General features: G+C 38.8%; 1 protein-coding gene across 1 annotated transcript in view; it reads right to left on the reverse strand.

The window, feature by feature from the left end:
• The window catches only part of KL (klotho), a 67,830-nt gene that overhangs the window by 11,926 nt on the left and 34,076 nt on the right, over positions 1–21,828 (reverse strand). Inside the window, exon 2 of the mRNA XM_008273536.4 lies at positions 676–1,186. Coding sequence (XP_008271758.3) covers positions 676–1,186 — 511 coding nt within the window. The remainder of the gene's footprint in view (positions 1–675; positions 1,187–21,828) is intronic.

The following is a 21,828-nucleotide window of genomic DNA, read 5'->3' on the forward strand; positions in this document are numbered from 1 at the left end:
ACACTGTATTTAGAGCAAAACTGATACACACAGCATTTCTTTTCTTTTTTGAATGTTAGTGATATTTGTCTTTCTGTGTCCACCTTATTTCACTCAATATGATGCCTTCCAGTTCCAACCATATTCCTACAAATTGTAGAATTTCATTCTTTTCTATAGCTGAATGATATTGCATTATTATATAAAATATATATCATATTCTCTTTATCCATTTATTTGATGGCAGACACCTTCGTTAATTCCATATTTTGGCTGTTGTGAATACTGCTGCTATAAACATGGTAGAGCGTGTATCTCTTTAATACAATTAATCCATGCTTTGGGGGTTAATGCATGCTTTTATTTGAGCAAAACAATAACTCAAAAACATGTAGGGAGAGCTACATAGCCTGGGATTTGTTGTATGCTTTAGTCTAAGGATCTGGATTAACAACTCTGAAAATACGCAATTTCTAACATTATAATCCAGTTTTTCAACTACAAAATTAGTTTTAAGTGTTAATTTACATTCCTCAGAAACCCTGAATATGTAAGGTGTTACCTAAATACATTCCTACTGTTGCCAAAATCTACATTATGATTAAAAATATAAATCCACATACTTTATTATAGATAACCCTACATTATTTTTCCAGTGGATTTTGGCAGGAAATGATAATTTTACCTGAATCCTACCTTTTAATGTTTCCATTATGAACTTTTTGAGGTAGTACATGTATTTGGCATCATCTCTCTTGGTGGTCCCTGAGACAAACCAGCCATTTTCCACAATAAATATCTGAGGATGGTTATATTCCAGGGCAATCCAGGAAAGCAGTTGCCTCAGGCTGGGAGATTCTAACTGGCGGAACTTCATTTGAGGATCCAACAATTGGAAGCTCAAGGTTGGTCCAAAGGAAAGAGCAAAGAAGTCAGCTGTTCCCTTGATGAACTTTTTCTCGGCTTCAGTAAAATCAGGCAGAAGAGACGAAAGGTTATTCTTCATGCTCTCAGGATAGTCTCCATCGATAAATATGGGTCTAGCGAACCAGCCTAGTACAAAGTCAAGAGATTTTTGACATTCTTTGATGTTGTGGTCGGTCCTTCTTCGAGGAATGATCCAGTGGGAGCCTAGAGCAATGGACACCTGGCCTCCCTGGGTTGGGCGGAAAGAAGTATTGTAGAGATGCCAGATTTTGGCATGAGCCTGTGAAGAGAAAAACCATGGTGACCTTAGCTCTGATTGTGTGGGAAAATGTGATACATGTTTTAATCCCCAATTCTACTTGTATCTGTTTTTCATCAAACCTAATCTAACGACTAACCACACAATATGAAAATCAGCTGGAACCAATAAATTATTTTGGACGTAGATCACCTCACATTGAGTTGCTACCATGATTGGGCTTATTTTGATTGTTTTTCAGCAGTCAGTGGAAAAACATGAATTTCTTGTGTGTATAGTTATTATTCATATTTTGAAAAGTTAATGAAATAAGAATTTGGGATACTATCTTATGACTTAATTGATTTTGGATTATGTAGTTTTTAATTACTGGGTTGCATGAAAAGAACCAATCCCACAACTGGGATCACACCAGGAATTTCTAAATAGGATTAGAATTTTTTTTATCCTAAGAGACTGGGAGTTTTCAAACTGACTCAACTTGTTGGAGTCAATTTAATATTTCTTGTTCATCTCTCATAGCTAAAATTCTAACACATGTCCCTATAATCTTTGTTCTTCTCTAAGATTCAGCACAATAAATTAAGGGGCCAATTCCAATATCTAACCTTGGCCCACTCTCCAGAACTCTGGGATGGTGCTGGCTTCCCACAGATCAGGATTTGAGGTACAAGCCAAAAGCAAAGACTAGCTAAATAGGCTGCAAAGAAATGATAGTCAATCAAGAGTTTTCTACAGCAATGAAAAGGGTTTTGCCTCTGTAAAACCAACTTTATACTCCCATAAAATCTTACTGACTTCTGATATCTTATTTTCATGTATTCCCTTTTTATTTACCAAGTGAGGATTATGGAGATTTTATTTCTCCCATACTTGAATTACGTTTCAATTTACTTTTGAATTCTTCGATTTCATTCTCCCCAGTTTCCTACAAATATGAGTGCTATCAGTCTTTTATTCTCCTAACATATCCTCTTTGAAAACTCCGTTTTAATTCTGTTTGACTCTGTATATGCTTTAAAATGATCATGCCAATTTTCATCCCACTCCCTGGGTCTGAGGCAGTTCTTTTGCTCAGTGATCCAAATACCCTTTTCATTTTCCCTAAATACGCATCTCATGGTTCATTTCAGTGCAGGCGTCCAAGAGTGGCCTCATCACCATTCTTATGAGTTCAGCCAAACATTTCAATGGGATAAGGTAGTTTATGTCTAATTTTTATTTTTAGTATTTTAGTGAATATCTACCATGTTTCATTTCTCTGTATGTATCTTTTTTCATGACCTGAAGCAGCTATCTATAAGCTAAGAAGGAAATATAGAATAAAATGTTGATAACACAATAGCTATTGCCTATGTGAGCCAAGAAACCAGGGACTCAATCATGCTACATTGTTGCTAGCTCTGTAGTATCTGCTGCCCTTCTCCATCTTCCTCCACCTCACCCTTCCCCACTGGCAGGAAATCTCGTGATATGGTTGAAGAGGGAAACAGAAAACCAAGGGAGAAGTCCAGGCTGGTTCCGTAATCCACCTCTTGGGATGTAGAGCCAGGGGATGTTCCCAGTTTGGCCCAACAGGATGCACAGGAATAGTCAACAAATGCTGAGCAGGGAAAGCTGAAGGGCCGGGCAGCTGGGGGGTAACCCAAGACTTTCCCCACCTGGGTCAGTCTTGCCGTTTGCTCAGTGATCCGGGTAGCTGAAGTCAGATAGTAGAATTGTTTGTAATCATGAACCGCTGCTTCCAACCTCAGGGGCTCAGATGTGGTTCACAGGAGGATTAGCGAGGAAATGCTAAGTGACTTGGACCACCAAGAAGGGCACACGTGATCAGTGATACGTCTTCACTTTTTAGTTGTGTGCCTTTGGCCACATTACTTAACCTGGGCAGGTAAGTCCAACTTTCCCTGGCCTCTCACAGTGTTGCTCATGCATAAAATAAGATCATTTATGTAAAATTCCTAACACAGAAATTGAGACAGCAGGGTCTCCACTAAACGCTTCTTCACTCTCTCCTAGAAGAATCAACAAAACAAAAAGGATGAACGTTGCAGGTAGAGGAAGCACCACCTGCTAGCACCCATGGCGGGATGCAGTGTAACAAGACCTGGGGTTTGGATCTGAATTCCTCCCTGTTACCAGTGTGGGCCTCAGTTATCTCTCTACAAATGAGGACAGCATCTATTCTCCCATGAGGACGCCGTGAGGATGAAATGATGGGATGCAAGTGGAGGTGGCTAGGAAGCAGGTCATTATTTCAGAGAAGGATACGTGTGCTGCACTGGAAAGCAACCCGGATGTCATTTGGTTTAATCATGCATTCATTCCACTCCAAACCCCTACTGGATGTGTTATCTGACTGCTCTTTATAGCAACAAAATTTGGCCATCCTTGCATAGCACCTTCTCCCACAGGTCCCCCCAAACCCATCCAACCCACTACACTGAGCCGTACACACCTCATCTAGGTGCTGCCCTAATCGTGGACCTCAGCCCTCCCATCATCTGCTGCAGGTGACGACGCATCCCTCTCTGGACTGAGCTCTTGGGGGAGTTCCTGCTTCCCCTCTTTGGCACACGGGAGTGCCATTGTCTGTTAAACTGAACTGAACTCTGAGTCATCGGCTCCTCAGAAGGCGGTTCACTCCACTTACAGATGGCAGATTTGAGAAATCAAATAGTAGGAGGCAGACTGTGGGATTTAGGGTGTTGCAACAACTAAGGATGATTAATGATTAATGGAGAAATGGTTATGTATGGCCTTTCATTGCTTTTGATTTATTCCAGGTACATTAATCTTATAAGCCTATTGCCTTAAGATAGAGATTGAATAAAGCTATTAACAAGAACTCAGAGAAATAATTTACTGTATGGGCAAGAATGTTTGCCTAAATACTATTTCTAATTGGAAGACAAGTCAAATGCCCAAAATCCAAATATATTTACAGCCATATGAGAATATGTTAATACATGGTGGTATAAAATATTACTATTCAAACACCATAAATAATGCAAAGAAATATGTACTTACATGTACAAAGTGTTTCTGAAATACTAACAACAACAACAACAACATAAAAAACAGGTTACAAAATGGGAAGAGGAGTTTAAAAGCATATTTATTAAGGAAAATACATACAAAAGTCTGAAAGGATATATAACTTGTTAAAAGCCATTTTAGGGAAAGATTATGTGCAGTATAATTTTTTTCAGTTTACCTATCTATATATTTTTCATTTTCTTTTTTTTTTTTTAAAGATTTTATTTATTTATTTGACAGGTAGAGTTACAGACAGTGAGAGTGAGAGACAAAGAGAAAGGCCTTCCTTTCATTGGTTCACTCCCCAGATGGCCGCAACGGCCGGAGCTGTGCCAATCCAAAGCCAGGAGGCAGATACTTCTTCCTGGTCTCCCACATGGGTACAGGGGCCCAAGAACTTGGGCCATCCTCCACTGTTTTCCCAGGCCACAGCAGAGAGCTGGACTGGAAGAGGAACAACCAGGACTAGAACCGGCGCCCATATGGGATGCTGGTGCCGCAGGCGGAGGATTAACCTAGTGCACCATAGCACTGGCCCCTATATTTTTCATTTTCTACCATAAGCATGTATTGCTTTGGTGATAAAAACATTAAAATTCAAAGACAGAAAATGGTTCAGAACAGCTGGATGCCAGGCTCCCTGATTTATGAGAGACCCTCTGATCTAACTAACCCTTGCCCACAGCTCTCCAGTCTCTGCTTCAGAGTCCAAGGCCCAGGGAAACCCAACTTGAAGTCCTGATTTTCCCAAGGCTTCCACATTCCCATGGGTGCAGCTCCCAAAAGTATGCTTGACCCCTGCCCATTGCATCCACTTTCACCCACATTTCCAAACTCAGCTCAGATACACCACCTCCAGGAGGCCTTTCCTGGCATCTTCTCTCCTCAGCCTTAGCTAAACGTTCACTGTGTGTGTGTTTGCAGCTGACCTCTATCGAAGATCTTAACCATATTCTGCTGCACTTTTGTGAGGCTCTGGGTTGCAGGCACTCTGGACATGGACTGGGTCATTCATCGCTCTGTACTCAGATTCCAGCAGAGTGTCTGGGACAGAGCAAGCATTCTACAACAGATAGGGAGGAATGAAGGCTGGCAGGAAGATCAAACCAGATTGAAAGGTCTGGGACAGATGCAGCATTTTTCTGAGCTGAAACAGAAAAAGTCTCATATGATACTGGCTCTAGTTCATTTCCAAATCCCTGAAGGACAGCATCCAGGCACATGTTTTGAAAATAAAAGAGAGGGAATTTGACATGAAAGGCCTCTGAGAATGATACTGCATCGTCTCACAACGTCTTAATGATCCAATTGGGGTATAAATCACTCTGGTATGTGATGTTCCTCTTGCTTCCTTACCACCCTCGGTTTAGAGTTTGAAATATGGTGTCTGAAATATCTAGGAAAAATGTGGTCTTTCTTTCCACCAATCAGCTAGTGTCCTCAAATTTCTGAAATCCAGGAAAATACTCTTAATCTCATAGCGCATCTAAACATTTTCTCTCTAATTTGTAAGCTCATTGTCAGTTACCTATTTGTATCTTTCACAGAATCCAACACAAAGTTTCACATCAGCGGGGAATGAAGGGTAATGCCGGCAGTGAGCCTGTGTCCACTCCAGCTTTCTGCCTTGGGTCCTATTCCAGACCTGGGGGAGGGAAATGAAACCAAAGCAATTCAATAGCAGTCCCACCACCTGGAGAAGGGTGAAGCCCGAGGGGACGGCTGTGGAAGCAAGTTAACATCCCGCCCCAGAAGATTCTGGGAGGTTTAGCAAAAAGAAGCGGCTCCATGTCTGAGAGCTGAGTACCAAAGGTGGCGCAGGACCGCAGAGCACTGAAATTCCCCGTGGAGAAGCAAGGCTGAGCACTTCAGGCATGAAGCTGGAACTCAGACAAAGCATACCTGAGGAGTAAGGACAGAACTGAAATTGACCTGAAGTGAATTAGAACTGAAATGAAAGCGAAAGGCAAGCCTGACATGATCAAGTGAGTCCCCTTGGAACAGGACTCCCTGGCAGAACAAAACACCACTCTCTAAAAGAAGACACTAGCCAGATTATATCATGTGTGATTCATAGTGTCTGGAACATAATAATAATAATAGTAATAATAAACTAGACAAGTGAAAAGAATGGGAAAATGAAATCTCAAGAAAAAATAAAGTTGGGGCTGGCGCTGTGGCGTAATGGGAAAAGCCGCTGCCTGCAGTGCCAGCATCCCATATGGGTACTGGTTTGCGTCGCAGCTGCTCCTCTCCTGATCCAGCTCTCTGCTATGGCCTGGGAAAGCAGTAGAAGATGGTCCAAGTGCTTGGGCCCCTGCACCTGCATGAGAGATCCTGAAGAAGCTCCTGGCTCCTGGCTTTGGTCTGGCCCAGCACTGGCTGTTGCAGCCATTTGGGGAGTGAGCCAGTAGAAGGAAGATCTCTCTATATATCTCTCCCTCTATGCCTTTGGTATAAATAAAATAAATCTTTATTTTTTTATTTAATAAATGTGAATTTACAAAGTGCAACTTTTGCATTGTTGTGGCTTCCCCCCACTCCCAAAATAAATCTTTAAAGAAATGTTTAAAGATTTCAAGGAAAAGATAGATAAAATGAACAAATGGAAAATAACAGTGATGGTCCAAGTCCTTGGGCTGTTGCACCCGTGTGGGAGACCCGGAAGAAACTCCTGGCTCCTGGCTTCGGATCGGCGCAGTTCCGGCCATTGCGGCTAATTGGGAAGTGAACCAGCAGATGGAAGACCTCTCTCTCTCTCTCTGCCTCTCCTCTCTCTGTGAAACTCTTTCAAGTAAAATAAATAAATCTTAAAAAAAAAAAAAAACTAGATGGGACAAATAGAAAGCAAATATCAGATGGTATGCATAAACCTAATTGCATCAATAAACACTCAAATAAACATACAGTAAATGTTCCAAGTCCAAGACAGATGCTATCAAAGTAGATTTTGAAAAAGTAAACTCCAACTACATTCTATGTATAAAAATATACTATAAACATAAAGCCTTAGACAAAAGAAAAAGGGTGGAAAGATATACCATGTAAACAGTAAGCATTAAAAAATGGGCATGGGTTTAACAGGTGTTTGAGACAACGGTTAAGATGCCACTTGGGCTTCCCACAGCCCATGTCAAAGTGCCTGGGTTCAAGTCCTGGCCCTGCTCCTCATTGCAGCTTCCTGCTAATACACACCTCAGGACATAGCAGATGATGGCCCAAGTACTTAGGTCTCTGCCACCTCCATGGGAGCTCTGAGTTCACTTCTGGGATCCTGACATTGGCTACTGCAGACGTCTGGGGAGTGAACAAGTAGATGGAAGATCTTTCTGTTTCTGTTTCTCTCCCCCTCTCAAACTGTCTATCTGGATTTCAAATTTTAAAAAATGAAATAAATAAAATAAAAGCTGGCATGGCTATATGAATAAAAAAATAGACTTCAAGAAAAAAGTATTCCCACATATTAAAATAGGTATTCCATAACGATGAGAGGATCAATTCATTTAAAACACACACAATTCATTTAAAACACAGATTCTAAAGGTGATGCTACTAGAACTTCAAAATGCATATAGCAAAAATCCATAGAGGTGGGAGCTGAGAGCCATGGGGGTTGTGGTTGGGGTCCTAATGACTCCTCTGACAGTACAACTCCATGCTAACGTGCCTAGGAAGTAGCAGATCATGGCTCAACTATTTGACTTCCTGCAACAGCTTCAGCTTGGCCCAGTTCCAGCTGTTGTGGCCATTTGGAGCATGAACCAGCAGATGAAAGATTTTTTCTCTCTTTGTCTCTGTCACTCTTTCAAATACACAAATGAATCCGTTTTTAAAATTCACAGAATTTTCTAAAAATTGACAATTATTGTTGCAGATTTTTAACTCCCCTCTAACTGATTAGCAAAACAAAATCAGTAATTTATGGACTCTCTAAATAATATGATCATTCAACTTGACAGCATTAGGTCAACACTAAATATTTGGAAGAGTACTCATGTATACTTTCAGAATGATCATGACTATAAATCACACGCTGGGCCATAAGACAGATTTCAAGAATTAAGCAACACATTGAAACTTAGAAAGAAACTGTAACCAGATGAAATTAAATTACAAAGCATCAACTAGAAAATCCATCACATATTTGGAAATTAAATACACATTTCTAAGCAATCTATAACTGAAAGAAAAAAAAATTTAAAGTAGAATTAGGAAACATTTCAAACTGAATGATAAAAAATGAATTAAAATTTGTAAGATACAGTTAGAATTAAAAAAGGAAATTTGTGATTTTACACACTAATATTAGAAAATGAAAGCTATCTAATAACCAGAGATCTAAAGTTTCACCTTTAGCAATTAGGTTTAAAAAGAGCAATTTTAATCCAAAATAATGAGAATCATGGGAACAATGGAATTAAAAGCTAATAGCTATGAAATAGAAAATGAATAACAGAGAAATTTAACAAAGGTAAAAGTTATTTGCTTGAGAATATTAATAGAGTTGACCTATTCTTACTGTAAATTAAGAAAAATTTGAAAATATAAGTAAAACTGTAAGAAATAAAACAAGAATTATGGTTGCAAAAAAATAAAATATTACAAAAACTTTATGCCAAAAAATTGACCACTTATATAAAATGCACAAGTTCCTTTAAAAATATAAGTTGTTAAATCTGACACAAGAACATACAGAAACTTTTAATTGATCTATATCAAATAAAGAAATTAAATTCATCATTAAAATTCTAACACAAACAATTCTAAACCCTGATCGTTCTACTTTGTGAGTTCTATCATATGTTTAAGGAAAATATAAAATACAAGTTCCACAAAAGCTGTGTTAGAGAATGGAGATGAAAACACTCCCAACTCAATTTCTGAGGTAAATGTAACTAAGCCTGATTTTAAAATCTGACAAAACTATTACAAGAAAATTAAAAGCCATTATCTGTGGAATACTGATGCAAAAATGCTTAAAATATTAGGAAATCAAACTCAGCAATATAAAAAGATAATGCAACAAGAGAGATGAGATGACCATACTAATATCAGACAAAATATAATTTACGTCAAAAATTATTATAAGAAACAAAGAAGGACATTCAAAATTCGGTGAAAGCACCAGCCCATAAAGACAATATAACAATTATGAACACAAAGAACCCCAAAATATCTGACACAAAACCTGACAGAATTGGAAGAAAAAAATCCACCATTCAATAATAATTGTTGAAAACTTCAGTACTCTGCTTTCAATAATCTACAGAAAATATAGACAGATGATCAATAAGGAAATAAAATTCTTTAACATTACTATAAATAAGAGCTAACACATACATAGTACATTCCATTGAACTAAAGCAAAATACATGTTTTTCTCAAGTGCATGTAGACACTCTCTGGGATAGGTCATGTTAGGCCAAAAACAAGTCTTAATAATTTTTTTAAAGATTGAGGTCTTAAAAACTATTTTTTATCACTACAATTAAATGAAGCTAGACATCAACAACAAAAGGAAAATTGGAAAATTCACAGGTATATGTAAAGTAGACATTATATACTCTTGAGCAACCAATAGGTCAAAGAAGTCACAAAGGATTAAAGAAATGTTGAGATGTATTTTAAAAATAAGTAAAAAAAACCTAAATATATAGCATACTAAAACTTATAGGGTGCAGTAAAAAAGCAATGGTCAGAGGAAATTTTATAGCTATAAATGCCTACATTAAAAATCAAGAAATATCTGAAATCAATAACAGACTTCTGTCTTAAGAAAATAGAAAAAGAAGAGTAAACTAAATACACAGCACGCAGAATAAAGGAACCAATAATGATTAGAGTGTATATAAACAAAACAGACAGCAGAAAAATAACAATCAAAAGTTGGTTCTTTGAAAAGATCAACCAAATTGACAAATTAATAAAATCAGAATTGAAAGTGGAGACATCACTACTGACCTTTTCAGTATATTTATTTCTGCAATAAGAATTACAAGAAAATAATATGACTAATTGATATCAACAAATTAGGTAATATAGATGAAATGGACACATTCATAGATGCATACTAACTACCAAAAGTGGCTCAAGAGGAAACAAAAAATTTGAACAGATAGATGAGAGACCAAGTCAGTAATCCAAAATCTCCCAACTCAGCAAAGCCTAGGATCAATGGCTATAATAGTGAAGTGTATCAAATATTTAAAGAATTAAGACTATTCTCAAGCCCTTCCAATTAGGCAAGGAAGGAACATTTACTAACTTATTCTCTGAGGCCAGCATTATCTTGAAAACAAAGCCAGATAAAGACATCAAAAGAAAAAAATAGTTATAGATCAACAACCCTTGTGAACATATACATAAAAAACCTTAGAAAAATACTTAAAAAAAAAAAAATCCAGAACCATATTGAAAAGATTGTATAGCATTATCAAGGAATATAATGGCAGTTCAATATATGAAAATTAATCGATATAAATACATCACATTAACAGAATGAGGGGGCAAACCCACATGATTGGTGTCAGCACTGGCACAGCAGGTTAAGTGGCTACCTTCAGTGCCAACACCCCTTATGGGAATGCTGATTCAAGAGTTTGAGTCATGGCTACTGAGCTTCTGATGCAGCTTCCTGCTACTGTGCCACCCATATGGGAGATCAGGATTGAGTTCCTGTCTCTGTGCTTCAGCTGGGCCCAGATCTGGCTGTTGTGGCCATTTGGGGAGTAAACCAGCAGATGCCTGCATGACTGGAGAACTCGATTAGAAGGATAAATTCATGGCCCCCACTGACTTTTGAGTCTGGCCTGGAGGGCTGGTGTGGGGCAGAGAGCCCACTTAGGCCAGTGAAACACTTTATTGAGGTACCCAGACTTGACTTGCCCAGGTGGAGCATTGACCAACCCCTATCAGGTAGGCAGCTGGTTCTAGGAACACCACAGCTCTTTCTATGGACTGAGGAGACTTGTGGTGCTAGAGTGGATGTCCTGCTCCCTGCAACCATGAGAGAATTGGACCCTGTGAATGTGGCAACTCTGTGATTGGATGATGGGCATTCGATAGGGTGTGCCTTGGTCTTTGGGCACTTGCTTGTCTGGCTTCAGAGGCTCAGGATTCCCTGCTCGCACTGAGGAGCACACAGATCCTCCATGGGTGAGGTGCCCAGGCACTGTGCTCTCATCCTGGGTAGTTGCTTCACCTTGGCAGAGAGGGGCTGTTGCTATTATCACACAGGTGTGATCAATACACCCCCACCCCATGCCAATAGAGGAGATCTACCATGCCCAACTTGGGTGTTACCCTGGACTCTTGCTCCATCCTCAAGGACTGGCTTGAGCTTCCTGGCCCCACCTAGCATATACCTGTGGATATCCATGGAAGGAGCAGATACTCCACTAAGCTACAGAGGAATATTTCAAAGATAAAAGTCAACAGAGGATAAAACCAATGAGTGTTTCCATAAATGCCTAAAAATAAATGTAGAAACACAAGAAACATGAATAAGGAAGACAATAAGATGCCACAAAAGTGATATAACATCACTTTAATATTAGAATGTGAGGATAGATTGATGAAAAGGAATTCAAAAGAATGATCATAAGATTACTCAAAAACCCAGAAGCAAATACATGGAAATACATAAGAAATCCATACACAACAAGGATGGAATTCTGCTGGGAAAGGGATATTGAAGAGAAATCAAACTGAAATATTAGAAAAGAAGAAGTCAATATGTCAAATAGAAAACAGAGGAAAGCCTTAATGAGGACATTGTGAAGCAGAAGAAAGAATATCCAAGCTAGAAGACAAATCCTTGGAAACAGTCAGACAAAAAAAAAAAAAAAAAAAAAAAAAAAAAAAAAAAAAAAAGAAAAGAAAAAAATAGAAAAACTAAAAATAGTGTTTGAGATTTATCAGATACTATCAAATGACCAAACATGCTTTGTCTTAGGAGTTCCTGAGAGAGAATGGAATAGAAGGCCAATTCAGTGAAACAATAGCAAACAGCTTCCCTAATTTGGAGAAAGACAGGGACATCCAAGTACAGGAAGCATATAGAACTTGTAATAGACATTACCAGAAACAATCTTCACCATGACACATTATAGTCAAAGTTTCAACAGTAAAACATAAAGATGCTAAAATGTGCACAAGAGAAATGCCAGATTAACTTCAGAGGATTTTCAATTAGACTCACAGCTGATTTCTTGTCAGAAACACATTAGGCTAGGAGAGAATGGAAAGATATAGTCCAAGTCCTGAAAGAAAAAAACTGTCAACCCAGAATACTGTGCATAATAAAGCTCTCATCTATTAAAAAAAAAAAAAAGATGAAATAAAGATCCTCCAAAGCAAACTGAAACTGAAAGAATTTGTCACCACACATCCAGCCTTACAAACAATACTTAAAGATGTGCTACACAGAGAAACATAGAAAGATAGTTATCATGAAAGAATGTGAAGGCAGAAAATCTCCTAGTAAAAGTACAAAGGAAATCCAAAGCAAACGATAGGAATATTTTTGGAAAAATTGTAGGAATAAGTCATTACTTATCAATAATAACCTCATATGTAAATGGCCTAAACTCTCCAATTAAAAGACACAGTCTGGCTGAATGGATTAAAAACAGGACACATCTATTTGATGCCTACAAGAAATGCACCTCACCAACAAAGATGCATGCAGACTGAAAGTGAAAGAATGGAAAAGGATATTCTCGGCTAATGAGAAGCAAAAATGAGCTAGAATGGAAAAGGATATTCTCGGCTAATGAGAAGCAAAAATGAGCTGGAGTAGCCATCCCAATATCAAAAAAATAGACTTTAACACAAAAACTGTTAAAAGAGACAGAGTAGGTCATTACGTAATGGTCAAGGAATCAATTCAACAAGAAGTTATGACTACAGTAAATGTTTATGCACCCAATGCCAGAATGTATGGCTGTTTAAAACAAATGTTAATAGGTCTAAAGGGAAACATGGGCTCCAATACAATAATAAAGGGGACTTCAACACCCCACTTTCATCAGTGGACAGATCAACTAGACAAAATCAACAAAGAAACACAGGGCTAATCTACCATAATGTCCAAATTGATACCTACAGAACATTTCATCCCACAGCTGCAGAATACATATTCTTTTCATCAGTGCATGGAACTTTCTCTAAGATAGACCATATGCTAAGCCATAAAACAAGTCTCAACAACTTTAAAAAAAAAAATTGAAATCATACCATGTATCTTTTATCACTACAATAAAATTAAGCTGGAAATTAACAACTTCAGAAACTATTCAAACACATGGAGACTGAATAACACATTCCTGAATGAACAGTGAGTCATAGAAGAAATCAAAAGGGAAATAAGGAAAATGAAATAGATATCTTGAGATTTTATTGTTGTCTTTAGCCCTTGTTTATACTCCTGTGGAACTGTGGTCTTTCTACTTTGTTTTTTAGTTGTTGAATATTATGGTTAGTGGTACATTAAGCCCGTGATTATAGAATAAACTAAAATTTTATTTTTTGAAAAATCAAAGAAAAGAAAGGAAGGAGTAGGGTATTGAGGAAGGGAAAGAGGGAGGAATGGAAGTATGGTTATCTTCTTAGAATTGTATCTATGAAATACAGGAAAGCTGATCTCTTTATATTGATAAAAAATTTTTAAAAAGATGCCTCTCTTCCCCCAATCTCTCCCTATCTCCCTTTCAAATAAACAAATAAACTGTAAATAAATCTTTTTAAAAAACCCACATAGGGGCCAGTGCTGTAGTGCAGCAGGTTAAAGTCCTGGTTTCCAGTGCCAGCATCCCATATGGACGCCAGTTCCAGTCCCAACTGCTTCACTCCTAATCCAGCTACCTGCTAATGCTCCTGGAAAAGCAGCAGAGGATGGCCTAAGTCCTTGGGCCCCTGCCCCCATGTGGGAGACCTGGAAGAAGCTCCTGGCTCCTGGTTTGTATTGGCTCATCTCCGGCTGTTGCACCATTTGGAGAGTGAACCAGAGGATGGAAGACACCCCCCCACCAAACCCATTTTAAATAAATAAAATAAATCTTTTTTTAAAAATCCACATGATCATTTCAATGCCAAAAAAGCATTTGACAAAATCCAAAAGTCTTTCTTAGTAAAAACTCTCAGAAAACTAGGAATAGATGGTAACACCCTTAATATGATAAAGCACATTATGAAAAACTTACAGCTAAAACACCTTCAATGGTGAGACTGAAAGCTTCCCTTTTAGATCATGATGAATCAAGACAGGGATGCCTGCTTTCATTATTGTTGTTCTACATTGTGTTGCAAGTCCTAGCCAAAGCAATTAAGCAAGAAGAAATAAATAATCCACAAAAACTATCAGAGATAAGACACAAATTCAGCAAAATTTTAAAGTACAAGATCAACACACAGAACCCAGTTGCATTTCTATTTGACAGCAATGAACTATCCAAAAAGTCAGTTAAGAAAACATTCTATTTATAATGCATTAAAAAGTAACAAAATACTTAAGAATAAATTTAGCCATTCTCACAACTTCTATTTACATGGCACTGGAGGTCTTAACCAGGAGAGTAAAGCAAATTAAAAAAATAAAAGGCACAATGATTGGAAAGGGCAGCGAGGGCTTGTTGCTCCTAGAAAGCATGATTTTCTATGTAGAAATCCCAAGAGATATTTAGAAAAAAGCAGTATAACTAATAAGTGAATTAAGCAAGTTGGCAGAAAACAATGTCTATATGTAAAAATCAATTGTATTTCTACACAAGCAGCAAACAATTGGAAAATGCATTTTGCATACAATACCACCTAAAATAGCACCAAAATTTTAAAATAATTAGGAATAACATAACAAAATGTCACAATACTGCTACAATGGTTTCTATAAGACATTGCTAACAGAAACTAAAGAAAATTTACATAAAGGAGATAATAACATTTTATAGATTGGAAGACTCAATATCCCCAAGTTATCAGTTCTCCCCAAATGGGCCCATTAACTCAACATTATCCCTTCCAAAAATCCTTCTAACTCTGTAGAAACTGATAAGCTGATTTTAAAATACATAGGATATGGCTGGTGCTATGGTGTAGTGGACTGAGCCTCTGCCTCTGTTGCCACAGTCCCATAAGGGCGATGGTTTGTGTCCCAGCTGCTTCCATGTCTGATCCAGCTCTCTTCTATGGCCTGAGAAGGCAGAGGAAAATGGTCCAAATGCTTGGGCCCCTGCACCCATGTGGACGACCAGGAAGAAGCTCCTGGCTCCTGGCTTTGATAGACTAAGCCCTGGCTATTTTGGCCATCTGGGGAGTGAACCAGTGGATGGAAGACCTTTCTCTCTGTCTCTCCCTATTTCTGTTTGTAACTCTAACTCTAAATAAACAAATAAAAATTTTTTCTTTCTTTTTTGACAGGCAGAGTTAGTGAGAGAGAGACAGAGAGACAGAGAGAAAAGTCTTCCTTCTGTTGGCTCACCCCTCAAATGGCTGCCATGGCCGGCGCCTGCGTCAATCCGAAGCCAGGAGCCACGTACTTCCTCCTGGTCTCCCATGCGGGTGTAGGGCCCAAGGACTTGGGCCATCCTTCACTGCACTCCTGGGCCACAGCAGAGAGCTGGACTGGAAGAGGAGCAACCAGGACAGAACCTGGCGCCCCAACTGGGACTAGAACCCAGAGTTCCAGCGCCACAGGCAGAGGATTAGCCTAGTGAGCCATGGCACCGGCCACAAATAAAATTTTTAAACATTAAAAAAATAAAATAAAATTCATAGGATAAAGGACACAGAACAGTTAAGATAACTTAAAAAAGGAAGAACAAAGTGAAACATTCACACTACCTGATTCCAAGTCTTACTGTAAAGCTAAAATAATCAATAAAGAGTGATGTTGTCAGGATAGACAAATAGGTCAAAGCAGCAAATTAGAACATTCAAAAAAAAACTCAGCCAACTGATTTTCAACCAATGCACCAGTGCAATTATATGGCAAAAGGAAAATCTGTTCAACAAATGGTCCTGTGACAATTGAAAAAATATCTAAAAAAAAGATTCTAACCTTAAATCTTATATAAAAATTCATTTGAGACATATTATAGATCCAAATCAAAGTGCTACAACTATAAGGCTTGCAGAACAAAACATAAAAGAATAGCATTTTGATTGTGGGGTAGGAAAAGATTTTTTAGAACACAAAGTACCAAGCATAAAAATTATGATGAATTGAAGTTCACCAAAATTAAAACCTGATCATCAAAAGTTAAAAAAAATGAAAAGGCAAATCAATTCATTTGGTAGAGGAAAATTATGTTTATTATAAATAAATAGTTATATTAAATAATAATATCCAAATAAATACAGATTGGCTATCTCTAATCTGAAAATTCAAAGTTCAAAATGCTCTAAATCTGAAATTTTTTGAGCACTGACATGATATCACAGGGGAATATTCTACACCTGACTTCATGTGATGGATCATGGTCAAACACAGGCATGCTACAATATTGTATAAAATTATCTTCAGGCTATGCATATGAGGTATATATGAAATATGAATGAGTTTTATGTTGAGATTTGGGACACAACTTCAAGATATCTCATTATGTTTGTGCAGTTATTGAAAAATGTGAAAAAACATCTTAAATCCAATCACTAAGCTCCAAGCATTCCAGATAAGAGACATGCAACCTATATAATAACCCCACCAATCAACCGTAAAAGGAAAATAACCTCACTTCCCATCATGAACAAAAGATTTGCATAACCCTTCAGAAGAGAAACTTAATCAATGGCCATGAAGCACAAAGCTCAGCATCAACATCATCAGGGAAATGCAAATCAAAACCACAATGAGCAATCACACACACTAAAATGCCTACAATTAAAAAGGCTGGCAACAAATTCCAGCAAGAATGTAGGGCAGCTAGAACTTTCATACATTGCTGGTAGAAGCAGAAATAGTTCCTCCACTTTCAGAAGCTATTGGGCAATTTCTTATAAAGCTAAAGGTAGACCTTTCCTATAATCCTATAATTCTATACCTAGGTAAATAAGCCCACAAGAAGACTGGGACAATATCAAGATAGAAACTCACCAAAAAATGCAAGTATGCTTGTAGTAGTTTTACTCATAATAGAAAAAAAGCCCAAAACTTTCACTAATGTCCAACACCCGGCCATGACAGCTTTTCAGGCATGGAAAGCCAAGACACTCTGGCAAAAAATGACCTAAATGAAAGATCTCTGTGAGTGAGATCCCAGCCGAAAGAAGGGGCCATCAAAGAAGGAGGTTTCTTTCTTTGAAGGGAAGAGAGGACTTCCACTTTAATTATGGCCTTGCTAAGTAAGATCAGAGTTTGTGAACTCAAGAGGCTTCCATAGCCTTGGCAGCTCATGACAAAAGCCTTGGGTGATTACTGACGTCATAAATAAAGAGTCAATTGTTAAATCAACAACGTGAGACACTGTGCACTTACTCCCCATGTAGGACCTCTGTCCTTAATGTGTTGTACTATGTGAATTAACAGCATAACTAGTCTTCAAACAGTACTTTGTACTTTGTGTGTCTGTGTGGGTGCAAACTGTTAAAATCTTTACTTAGTATAGAGTTGATCTTATGCATATAAAGATAATTAAAAATGAAGCTTAATGAAGAATGGGATAGGAGAGGGAGTAGCAGGTGAGATGGTTTGGGGGTGGTAGGGCAGGTATGGAGGGAAGAACAGCTATAATCCAAAAGTTGTACTTATGAAAATCATATTTATTAAATAAAAGCTTTCTATAAAAAACAGTGTGTCTATTTATGCAACAGAACAGTATTCAACAGTACAAAGAAATAACTGCTGTTTCATAAAATATTATGGACTAATCTAAGAAATATCATGTAAGACAGAAGAACCAAGACCCAAAGTGCACACTCACATAGTTGTATGATTCCATTTACGTAACAACCTAAAAGTAGTCTATATTGATAAGATCAGAACATCAGTCATCTATGAAAGATGAGAACTGACTACAAGAAGTCACAACAAAACTTTCTGGGGTAATGGGAATGTTCTATAACTACTGGAACCTTTGTTACATAATATAGCTAGTTGTCAAATTGTTATTTCAAATATTTACATTATAGCAGGTGTCTGGAACAGCAATTAAGATGCCGCATCCCACATCAAGAGTGCCTGGGTTTGAGTCCTGGATCTGCTTCTGATTCAGCTTTCTGGTAATGTGCACGCTGGGAAGTGACAGGTGATGGCTCAAGTATCTGGGTCTTCGCCACACACATGGGACGGGAGACCCAGATTGAGTTTTGGGCTTCTGGCCTTGACGTAGCCAAGAACTGGTTGTTGTTGGCATTGGGGGAGTGAACCAGAGGATGAAAGGCCTCTCTCTTTCTCTCTCTGCCTTTCAAATGAACAAAATAGAAACAATCATTTTTTAAAATATGCATCAGTTTTAAAAATCTATAAGTAGGAGCCAGCACCATGGCCCACTAGGTTAATCCTCCGCCTGCGTTGCTGGCATCCCTTATGGGCGCTGGGTTTTAATCCTGGTTGCTCCTCTTCCTGTCCAGCTCTCTGCTGTGGCCCAAGAGTGCAGTGGAGGATGGCCCAAGTGCTTGGGCCCTGCACCCGCATGGGAGACCAGGAGGAAGCACCTGGCTCCTGGCTTCGGGTCGGCACAGCGCTGGCCATAGCAGCCATTTGGGGGGTGAACCAATGGAAGGAAGACCTTTCTTTCTCTCTCTCTCTCTCTCTCTCTCACTGTCTAACCCTATCTGTCAAATAAAAAAAAGAAAGTAAAAAAAATTCAATAACTAGATAAACAATGGATGAATATCTTAGTTGTAGGCCAGGGACAGAAGACAGCTACCTAGGATTTATGTGGCGAGAGGGCAGTTATGTTCCCTGAAACATATGTTCATCCCTGAAATGATCAGAGTAATCTGTTACTTTCTAAAAATTCAGTCAGTTTTCTTTTAATAGGAACCAATACTCATTCATTCATTTATACATTCACATTTAATAAACAATCCATGAGGCAACTTTTCTAAGGGTTTCTTTATATGACCCTCTTCCTCTAGGGAGGAAGAAAGATAATAGATGAAAATAAAACAGAGAAAGGATGGACAGTGACAGGGATTGGGATAGCAGGTGCAGTTTAGACAGCAAAAGCTCTTTTGAGGAAGCATTGTTTGAGGATAGACTCAAAAGTTGAAGGATGCTAAACAAAACCAGGTCAGGTGGCGTGGAGAGGCACAGGAAGCACATTCCACACTGTGTTGGGCAAGTGGTTAAGAGCATGCACTCAACCAGACTGTTCTAATTCTGCACCCTCATTGGTTTTATGACCTTGGATTTTTAATCTAATTTTCTGTGCCTCTGTCTCCTCTTCTTTAAAACAGGAATAACAATAGTACCATATGATCACATCCTTATGTGGATTAAAAGTCTATGGAATGCACATAGAATTGTGACTGGCATGTAGCAGGTGCATATAAGAGCTTATTAGGGGTGGTAGTCATGTCATTTAATTTATGATTTTTAAAGATCACTGACTGTTATATGGAGAAAAATTTCTAGCAGAACAAGAAAGGAGCAAGATTAGTTACCTAGCTATTGCAATGGTCCAAGCAAACAGTGGCTCTGGGTTGGGCCAAAGAAGGTATGAGAAATGGCCAGATGTAGGCTCTTGGTGAAGGCTGAATCAGTGGAATTTGCTGACGAATTGGGTGTGACATGTGAGGGGGAAATGAACCAAAAGCCACAGGAAAAGCCCAAGGATAAGGGGCTAGGGAAGGGAAGGGATGGAGTTCCCTTTGTTGTTGTCTTTTTGTTATCTCAATGAAGATGCTCTGCAGACTACTGAGTGTGTGACTCTATAGTCGGAGAAGATGGATGGTACTGACACACATTCCAGGGGCGAACAATACTGAAAGGATTGGGTATTATCATTGCTCAGATTTTTTAGAAACTGAAATGGAATAATTATTAGAGGATTAATTTAATCCTACAAGCAATCTTTATTAAACTGACCAATGGTGAAAGAACTGAATTGCAGCCCATGCCCAATCATTGGAACAGCTTCTTCCTAGCTACTTCCTCCCCAGGAAGAGCAGCCCTCCAAGCCTTCCAGGTGTTGCTTCAGTGCTAAAACAAAGGTGCCCTCTTTTGAAAAAGTCACAGGATGAAAACATTTCAGAAATTACCAGAGATGTGTTTGGTTTGGCATCCTTTCCCTTCAACTTCAAGAACAGTATCGCAATTACAGCTCAAAGGACTTTGTAAAAGTAACTGCAACCCTGCACTGTTACATAAATGTACCAAAATAAACACTTTAAAATTCCACTTTCATGAACATACTTTTCTCACTTGAGGGGACAAGACATACAGAGGGAGAACGAGACAGACGGAGGGAGAGACAGAGAGTTCCTATCTGTCAGTTCATTCCCTGAATGACTTCAATGGCTGGGGCAGCACTGACCTGAGGCAGGAGCTGGGAATGTAATCCAGAGATCCTCAATAGATATCAGTCACAGGGGTCTCAGCCACTTGAGCCATCACCACTGCCTTCCAGGGGCTGCCTTAGCAGGAAGCTGACTCAGGCAACAAACACAGGCACTGTGATAGTGGCCACAACATCCAGCTGACATCCCAACTTCTAAGCCAAAGGCCTGCTCCTGTTCCTCATGAACATCTTGAACACCTGTGATCAAATACCTGGCAGCCCAACTCTTCGGCTACATCCAGATTAATGTCTCCTTACCCCTCACCTGGGACTACCAGTCTCAAATGACAATCGACCATCTGTTTCAGATTTCTCTCTTCAAGGAAGCACTCTCTAAGTACGTCTTTACTCGTAGGAGTATCTTCCCCATTTATTCAACTGAAAAATTTTCTCCAATTCACCTCAATTCCCATCTCCCTTGCAAAGTTTTGTTTCCCCAGAAGCATTTAGGCATTCCTTCCCCGATGCACTCTGTACATGTACAGTCAGAGTAGATACCATGCTTCTTTTTTTTAAATTACTGTACCTGATCAATTCAAAGGAATGGCAAATAGTATTTTTTATTTTTATTTTTAAGTTTTATTTAAGTTATACAAGTTTCATGTACTTCAAATATACAGATTTAGGAACATAGCGATACGTCCCACTCTCCCCGCCCTCCCGCCCACTCTCCCCTCTTCTTCCTCCTCCCTCTCTCATTCCCATTCTTAATTTTTGCAAAGATCCATTTTCAGTTTACTTAATGATTGTATAGTTAACCCTACACTAAGTAAAAGAGTTCAATATCATGCTTCTTCAGAGATCTTCATAAATTAGTGACTCTTCATCAAGAAGAGGGCCAGGCATCGTGGCACAGAATGTTAAACTGCCTCTTGGCACACCCTCATTCCATATCAGAGTTCTTGGGATCAAGTGCTGCCTCTGCTTCTGACCCAGGTTCTTCCTAATGTGCCTGGGAGGCAGCAGACGATGACCCAAATACGTGAGTTCCCTGGAAACGACTGGGATGGAGTTCAAGGCTCTTGACTTCAGCCTAGTCATTTGGGAAGTAACCAAGCAGATGAAATCTCCCCTCTCCCTCTCCACCTCCCCCTCTGTCTGTCACTCTCCCTCTCCCTCCCTTTC

Source organism: Oryctolagus cuniculus, chromosome 9, assembly GCF_964237555.1.
Source record: "Oryctolagus cuniculus chromosome 9, mOryCun1.1, whole genome shotgun sequence".
In the NCBI taxonomy this organism is placed as follows: domain Eukaryota; kingdom Metazoa; phylum Chordata; class Mammalia; order Lagomorpha; family Leporidae; genus Oryctolagus; species Oryctolagus cuniculus.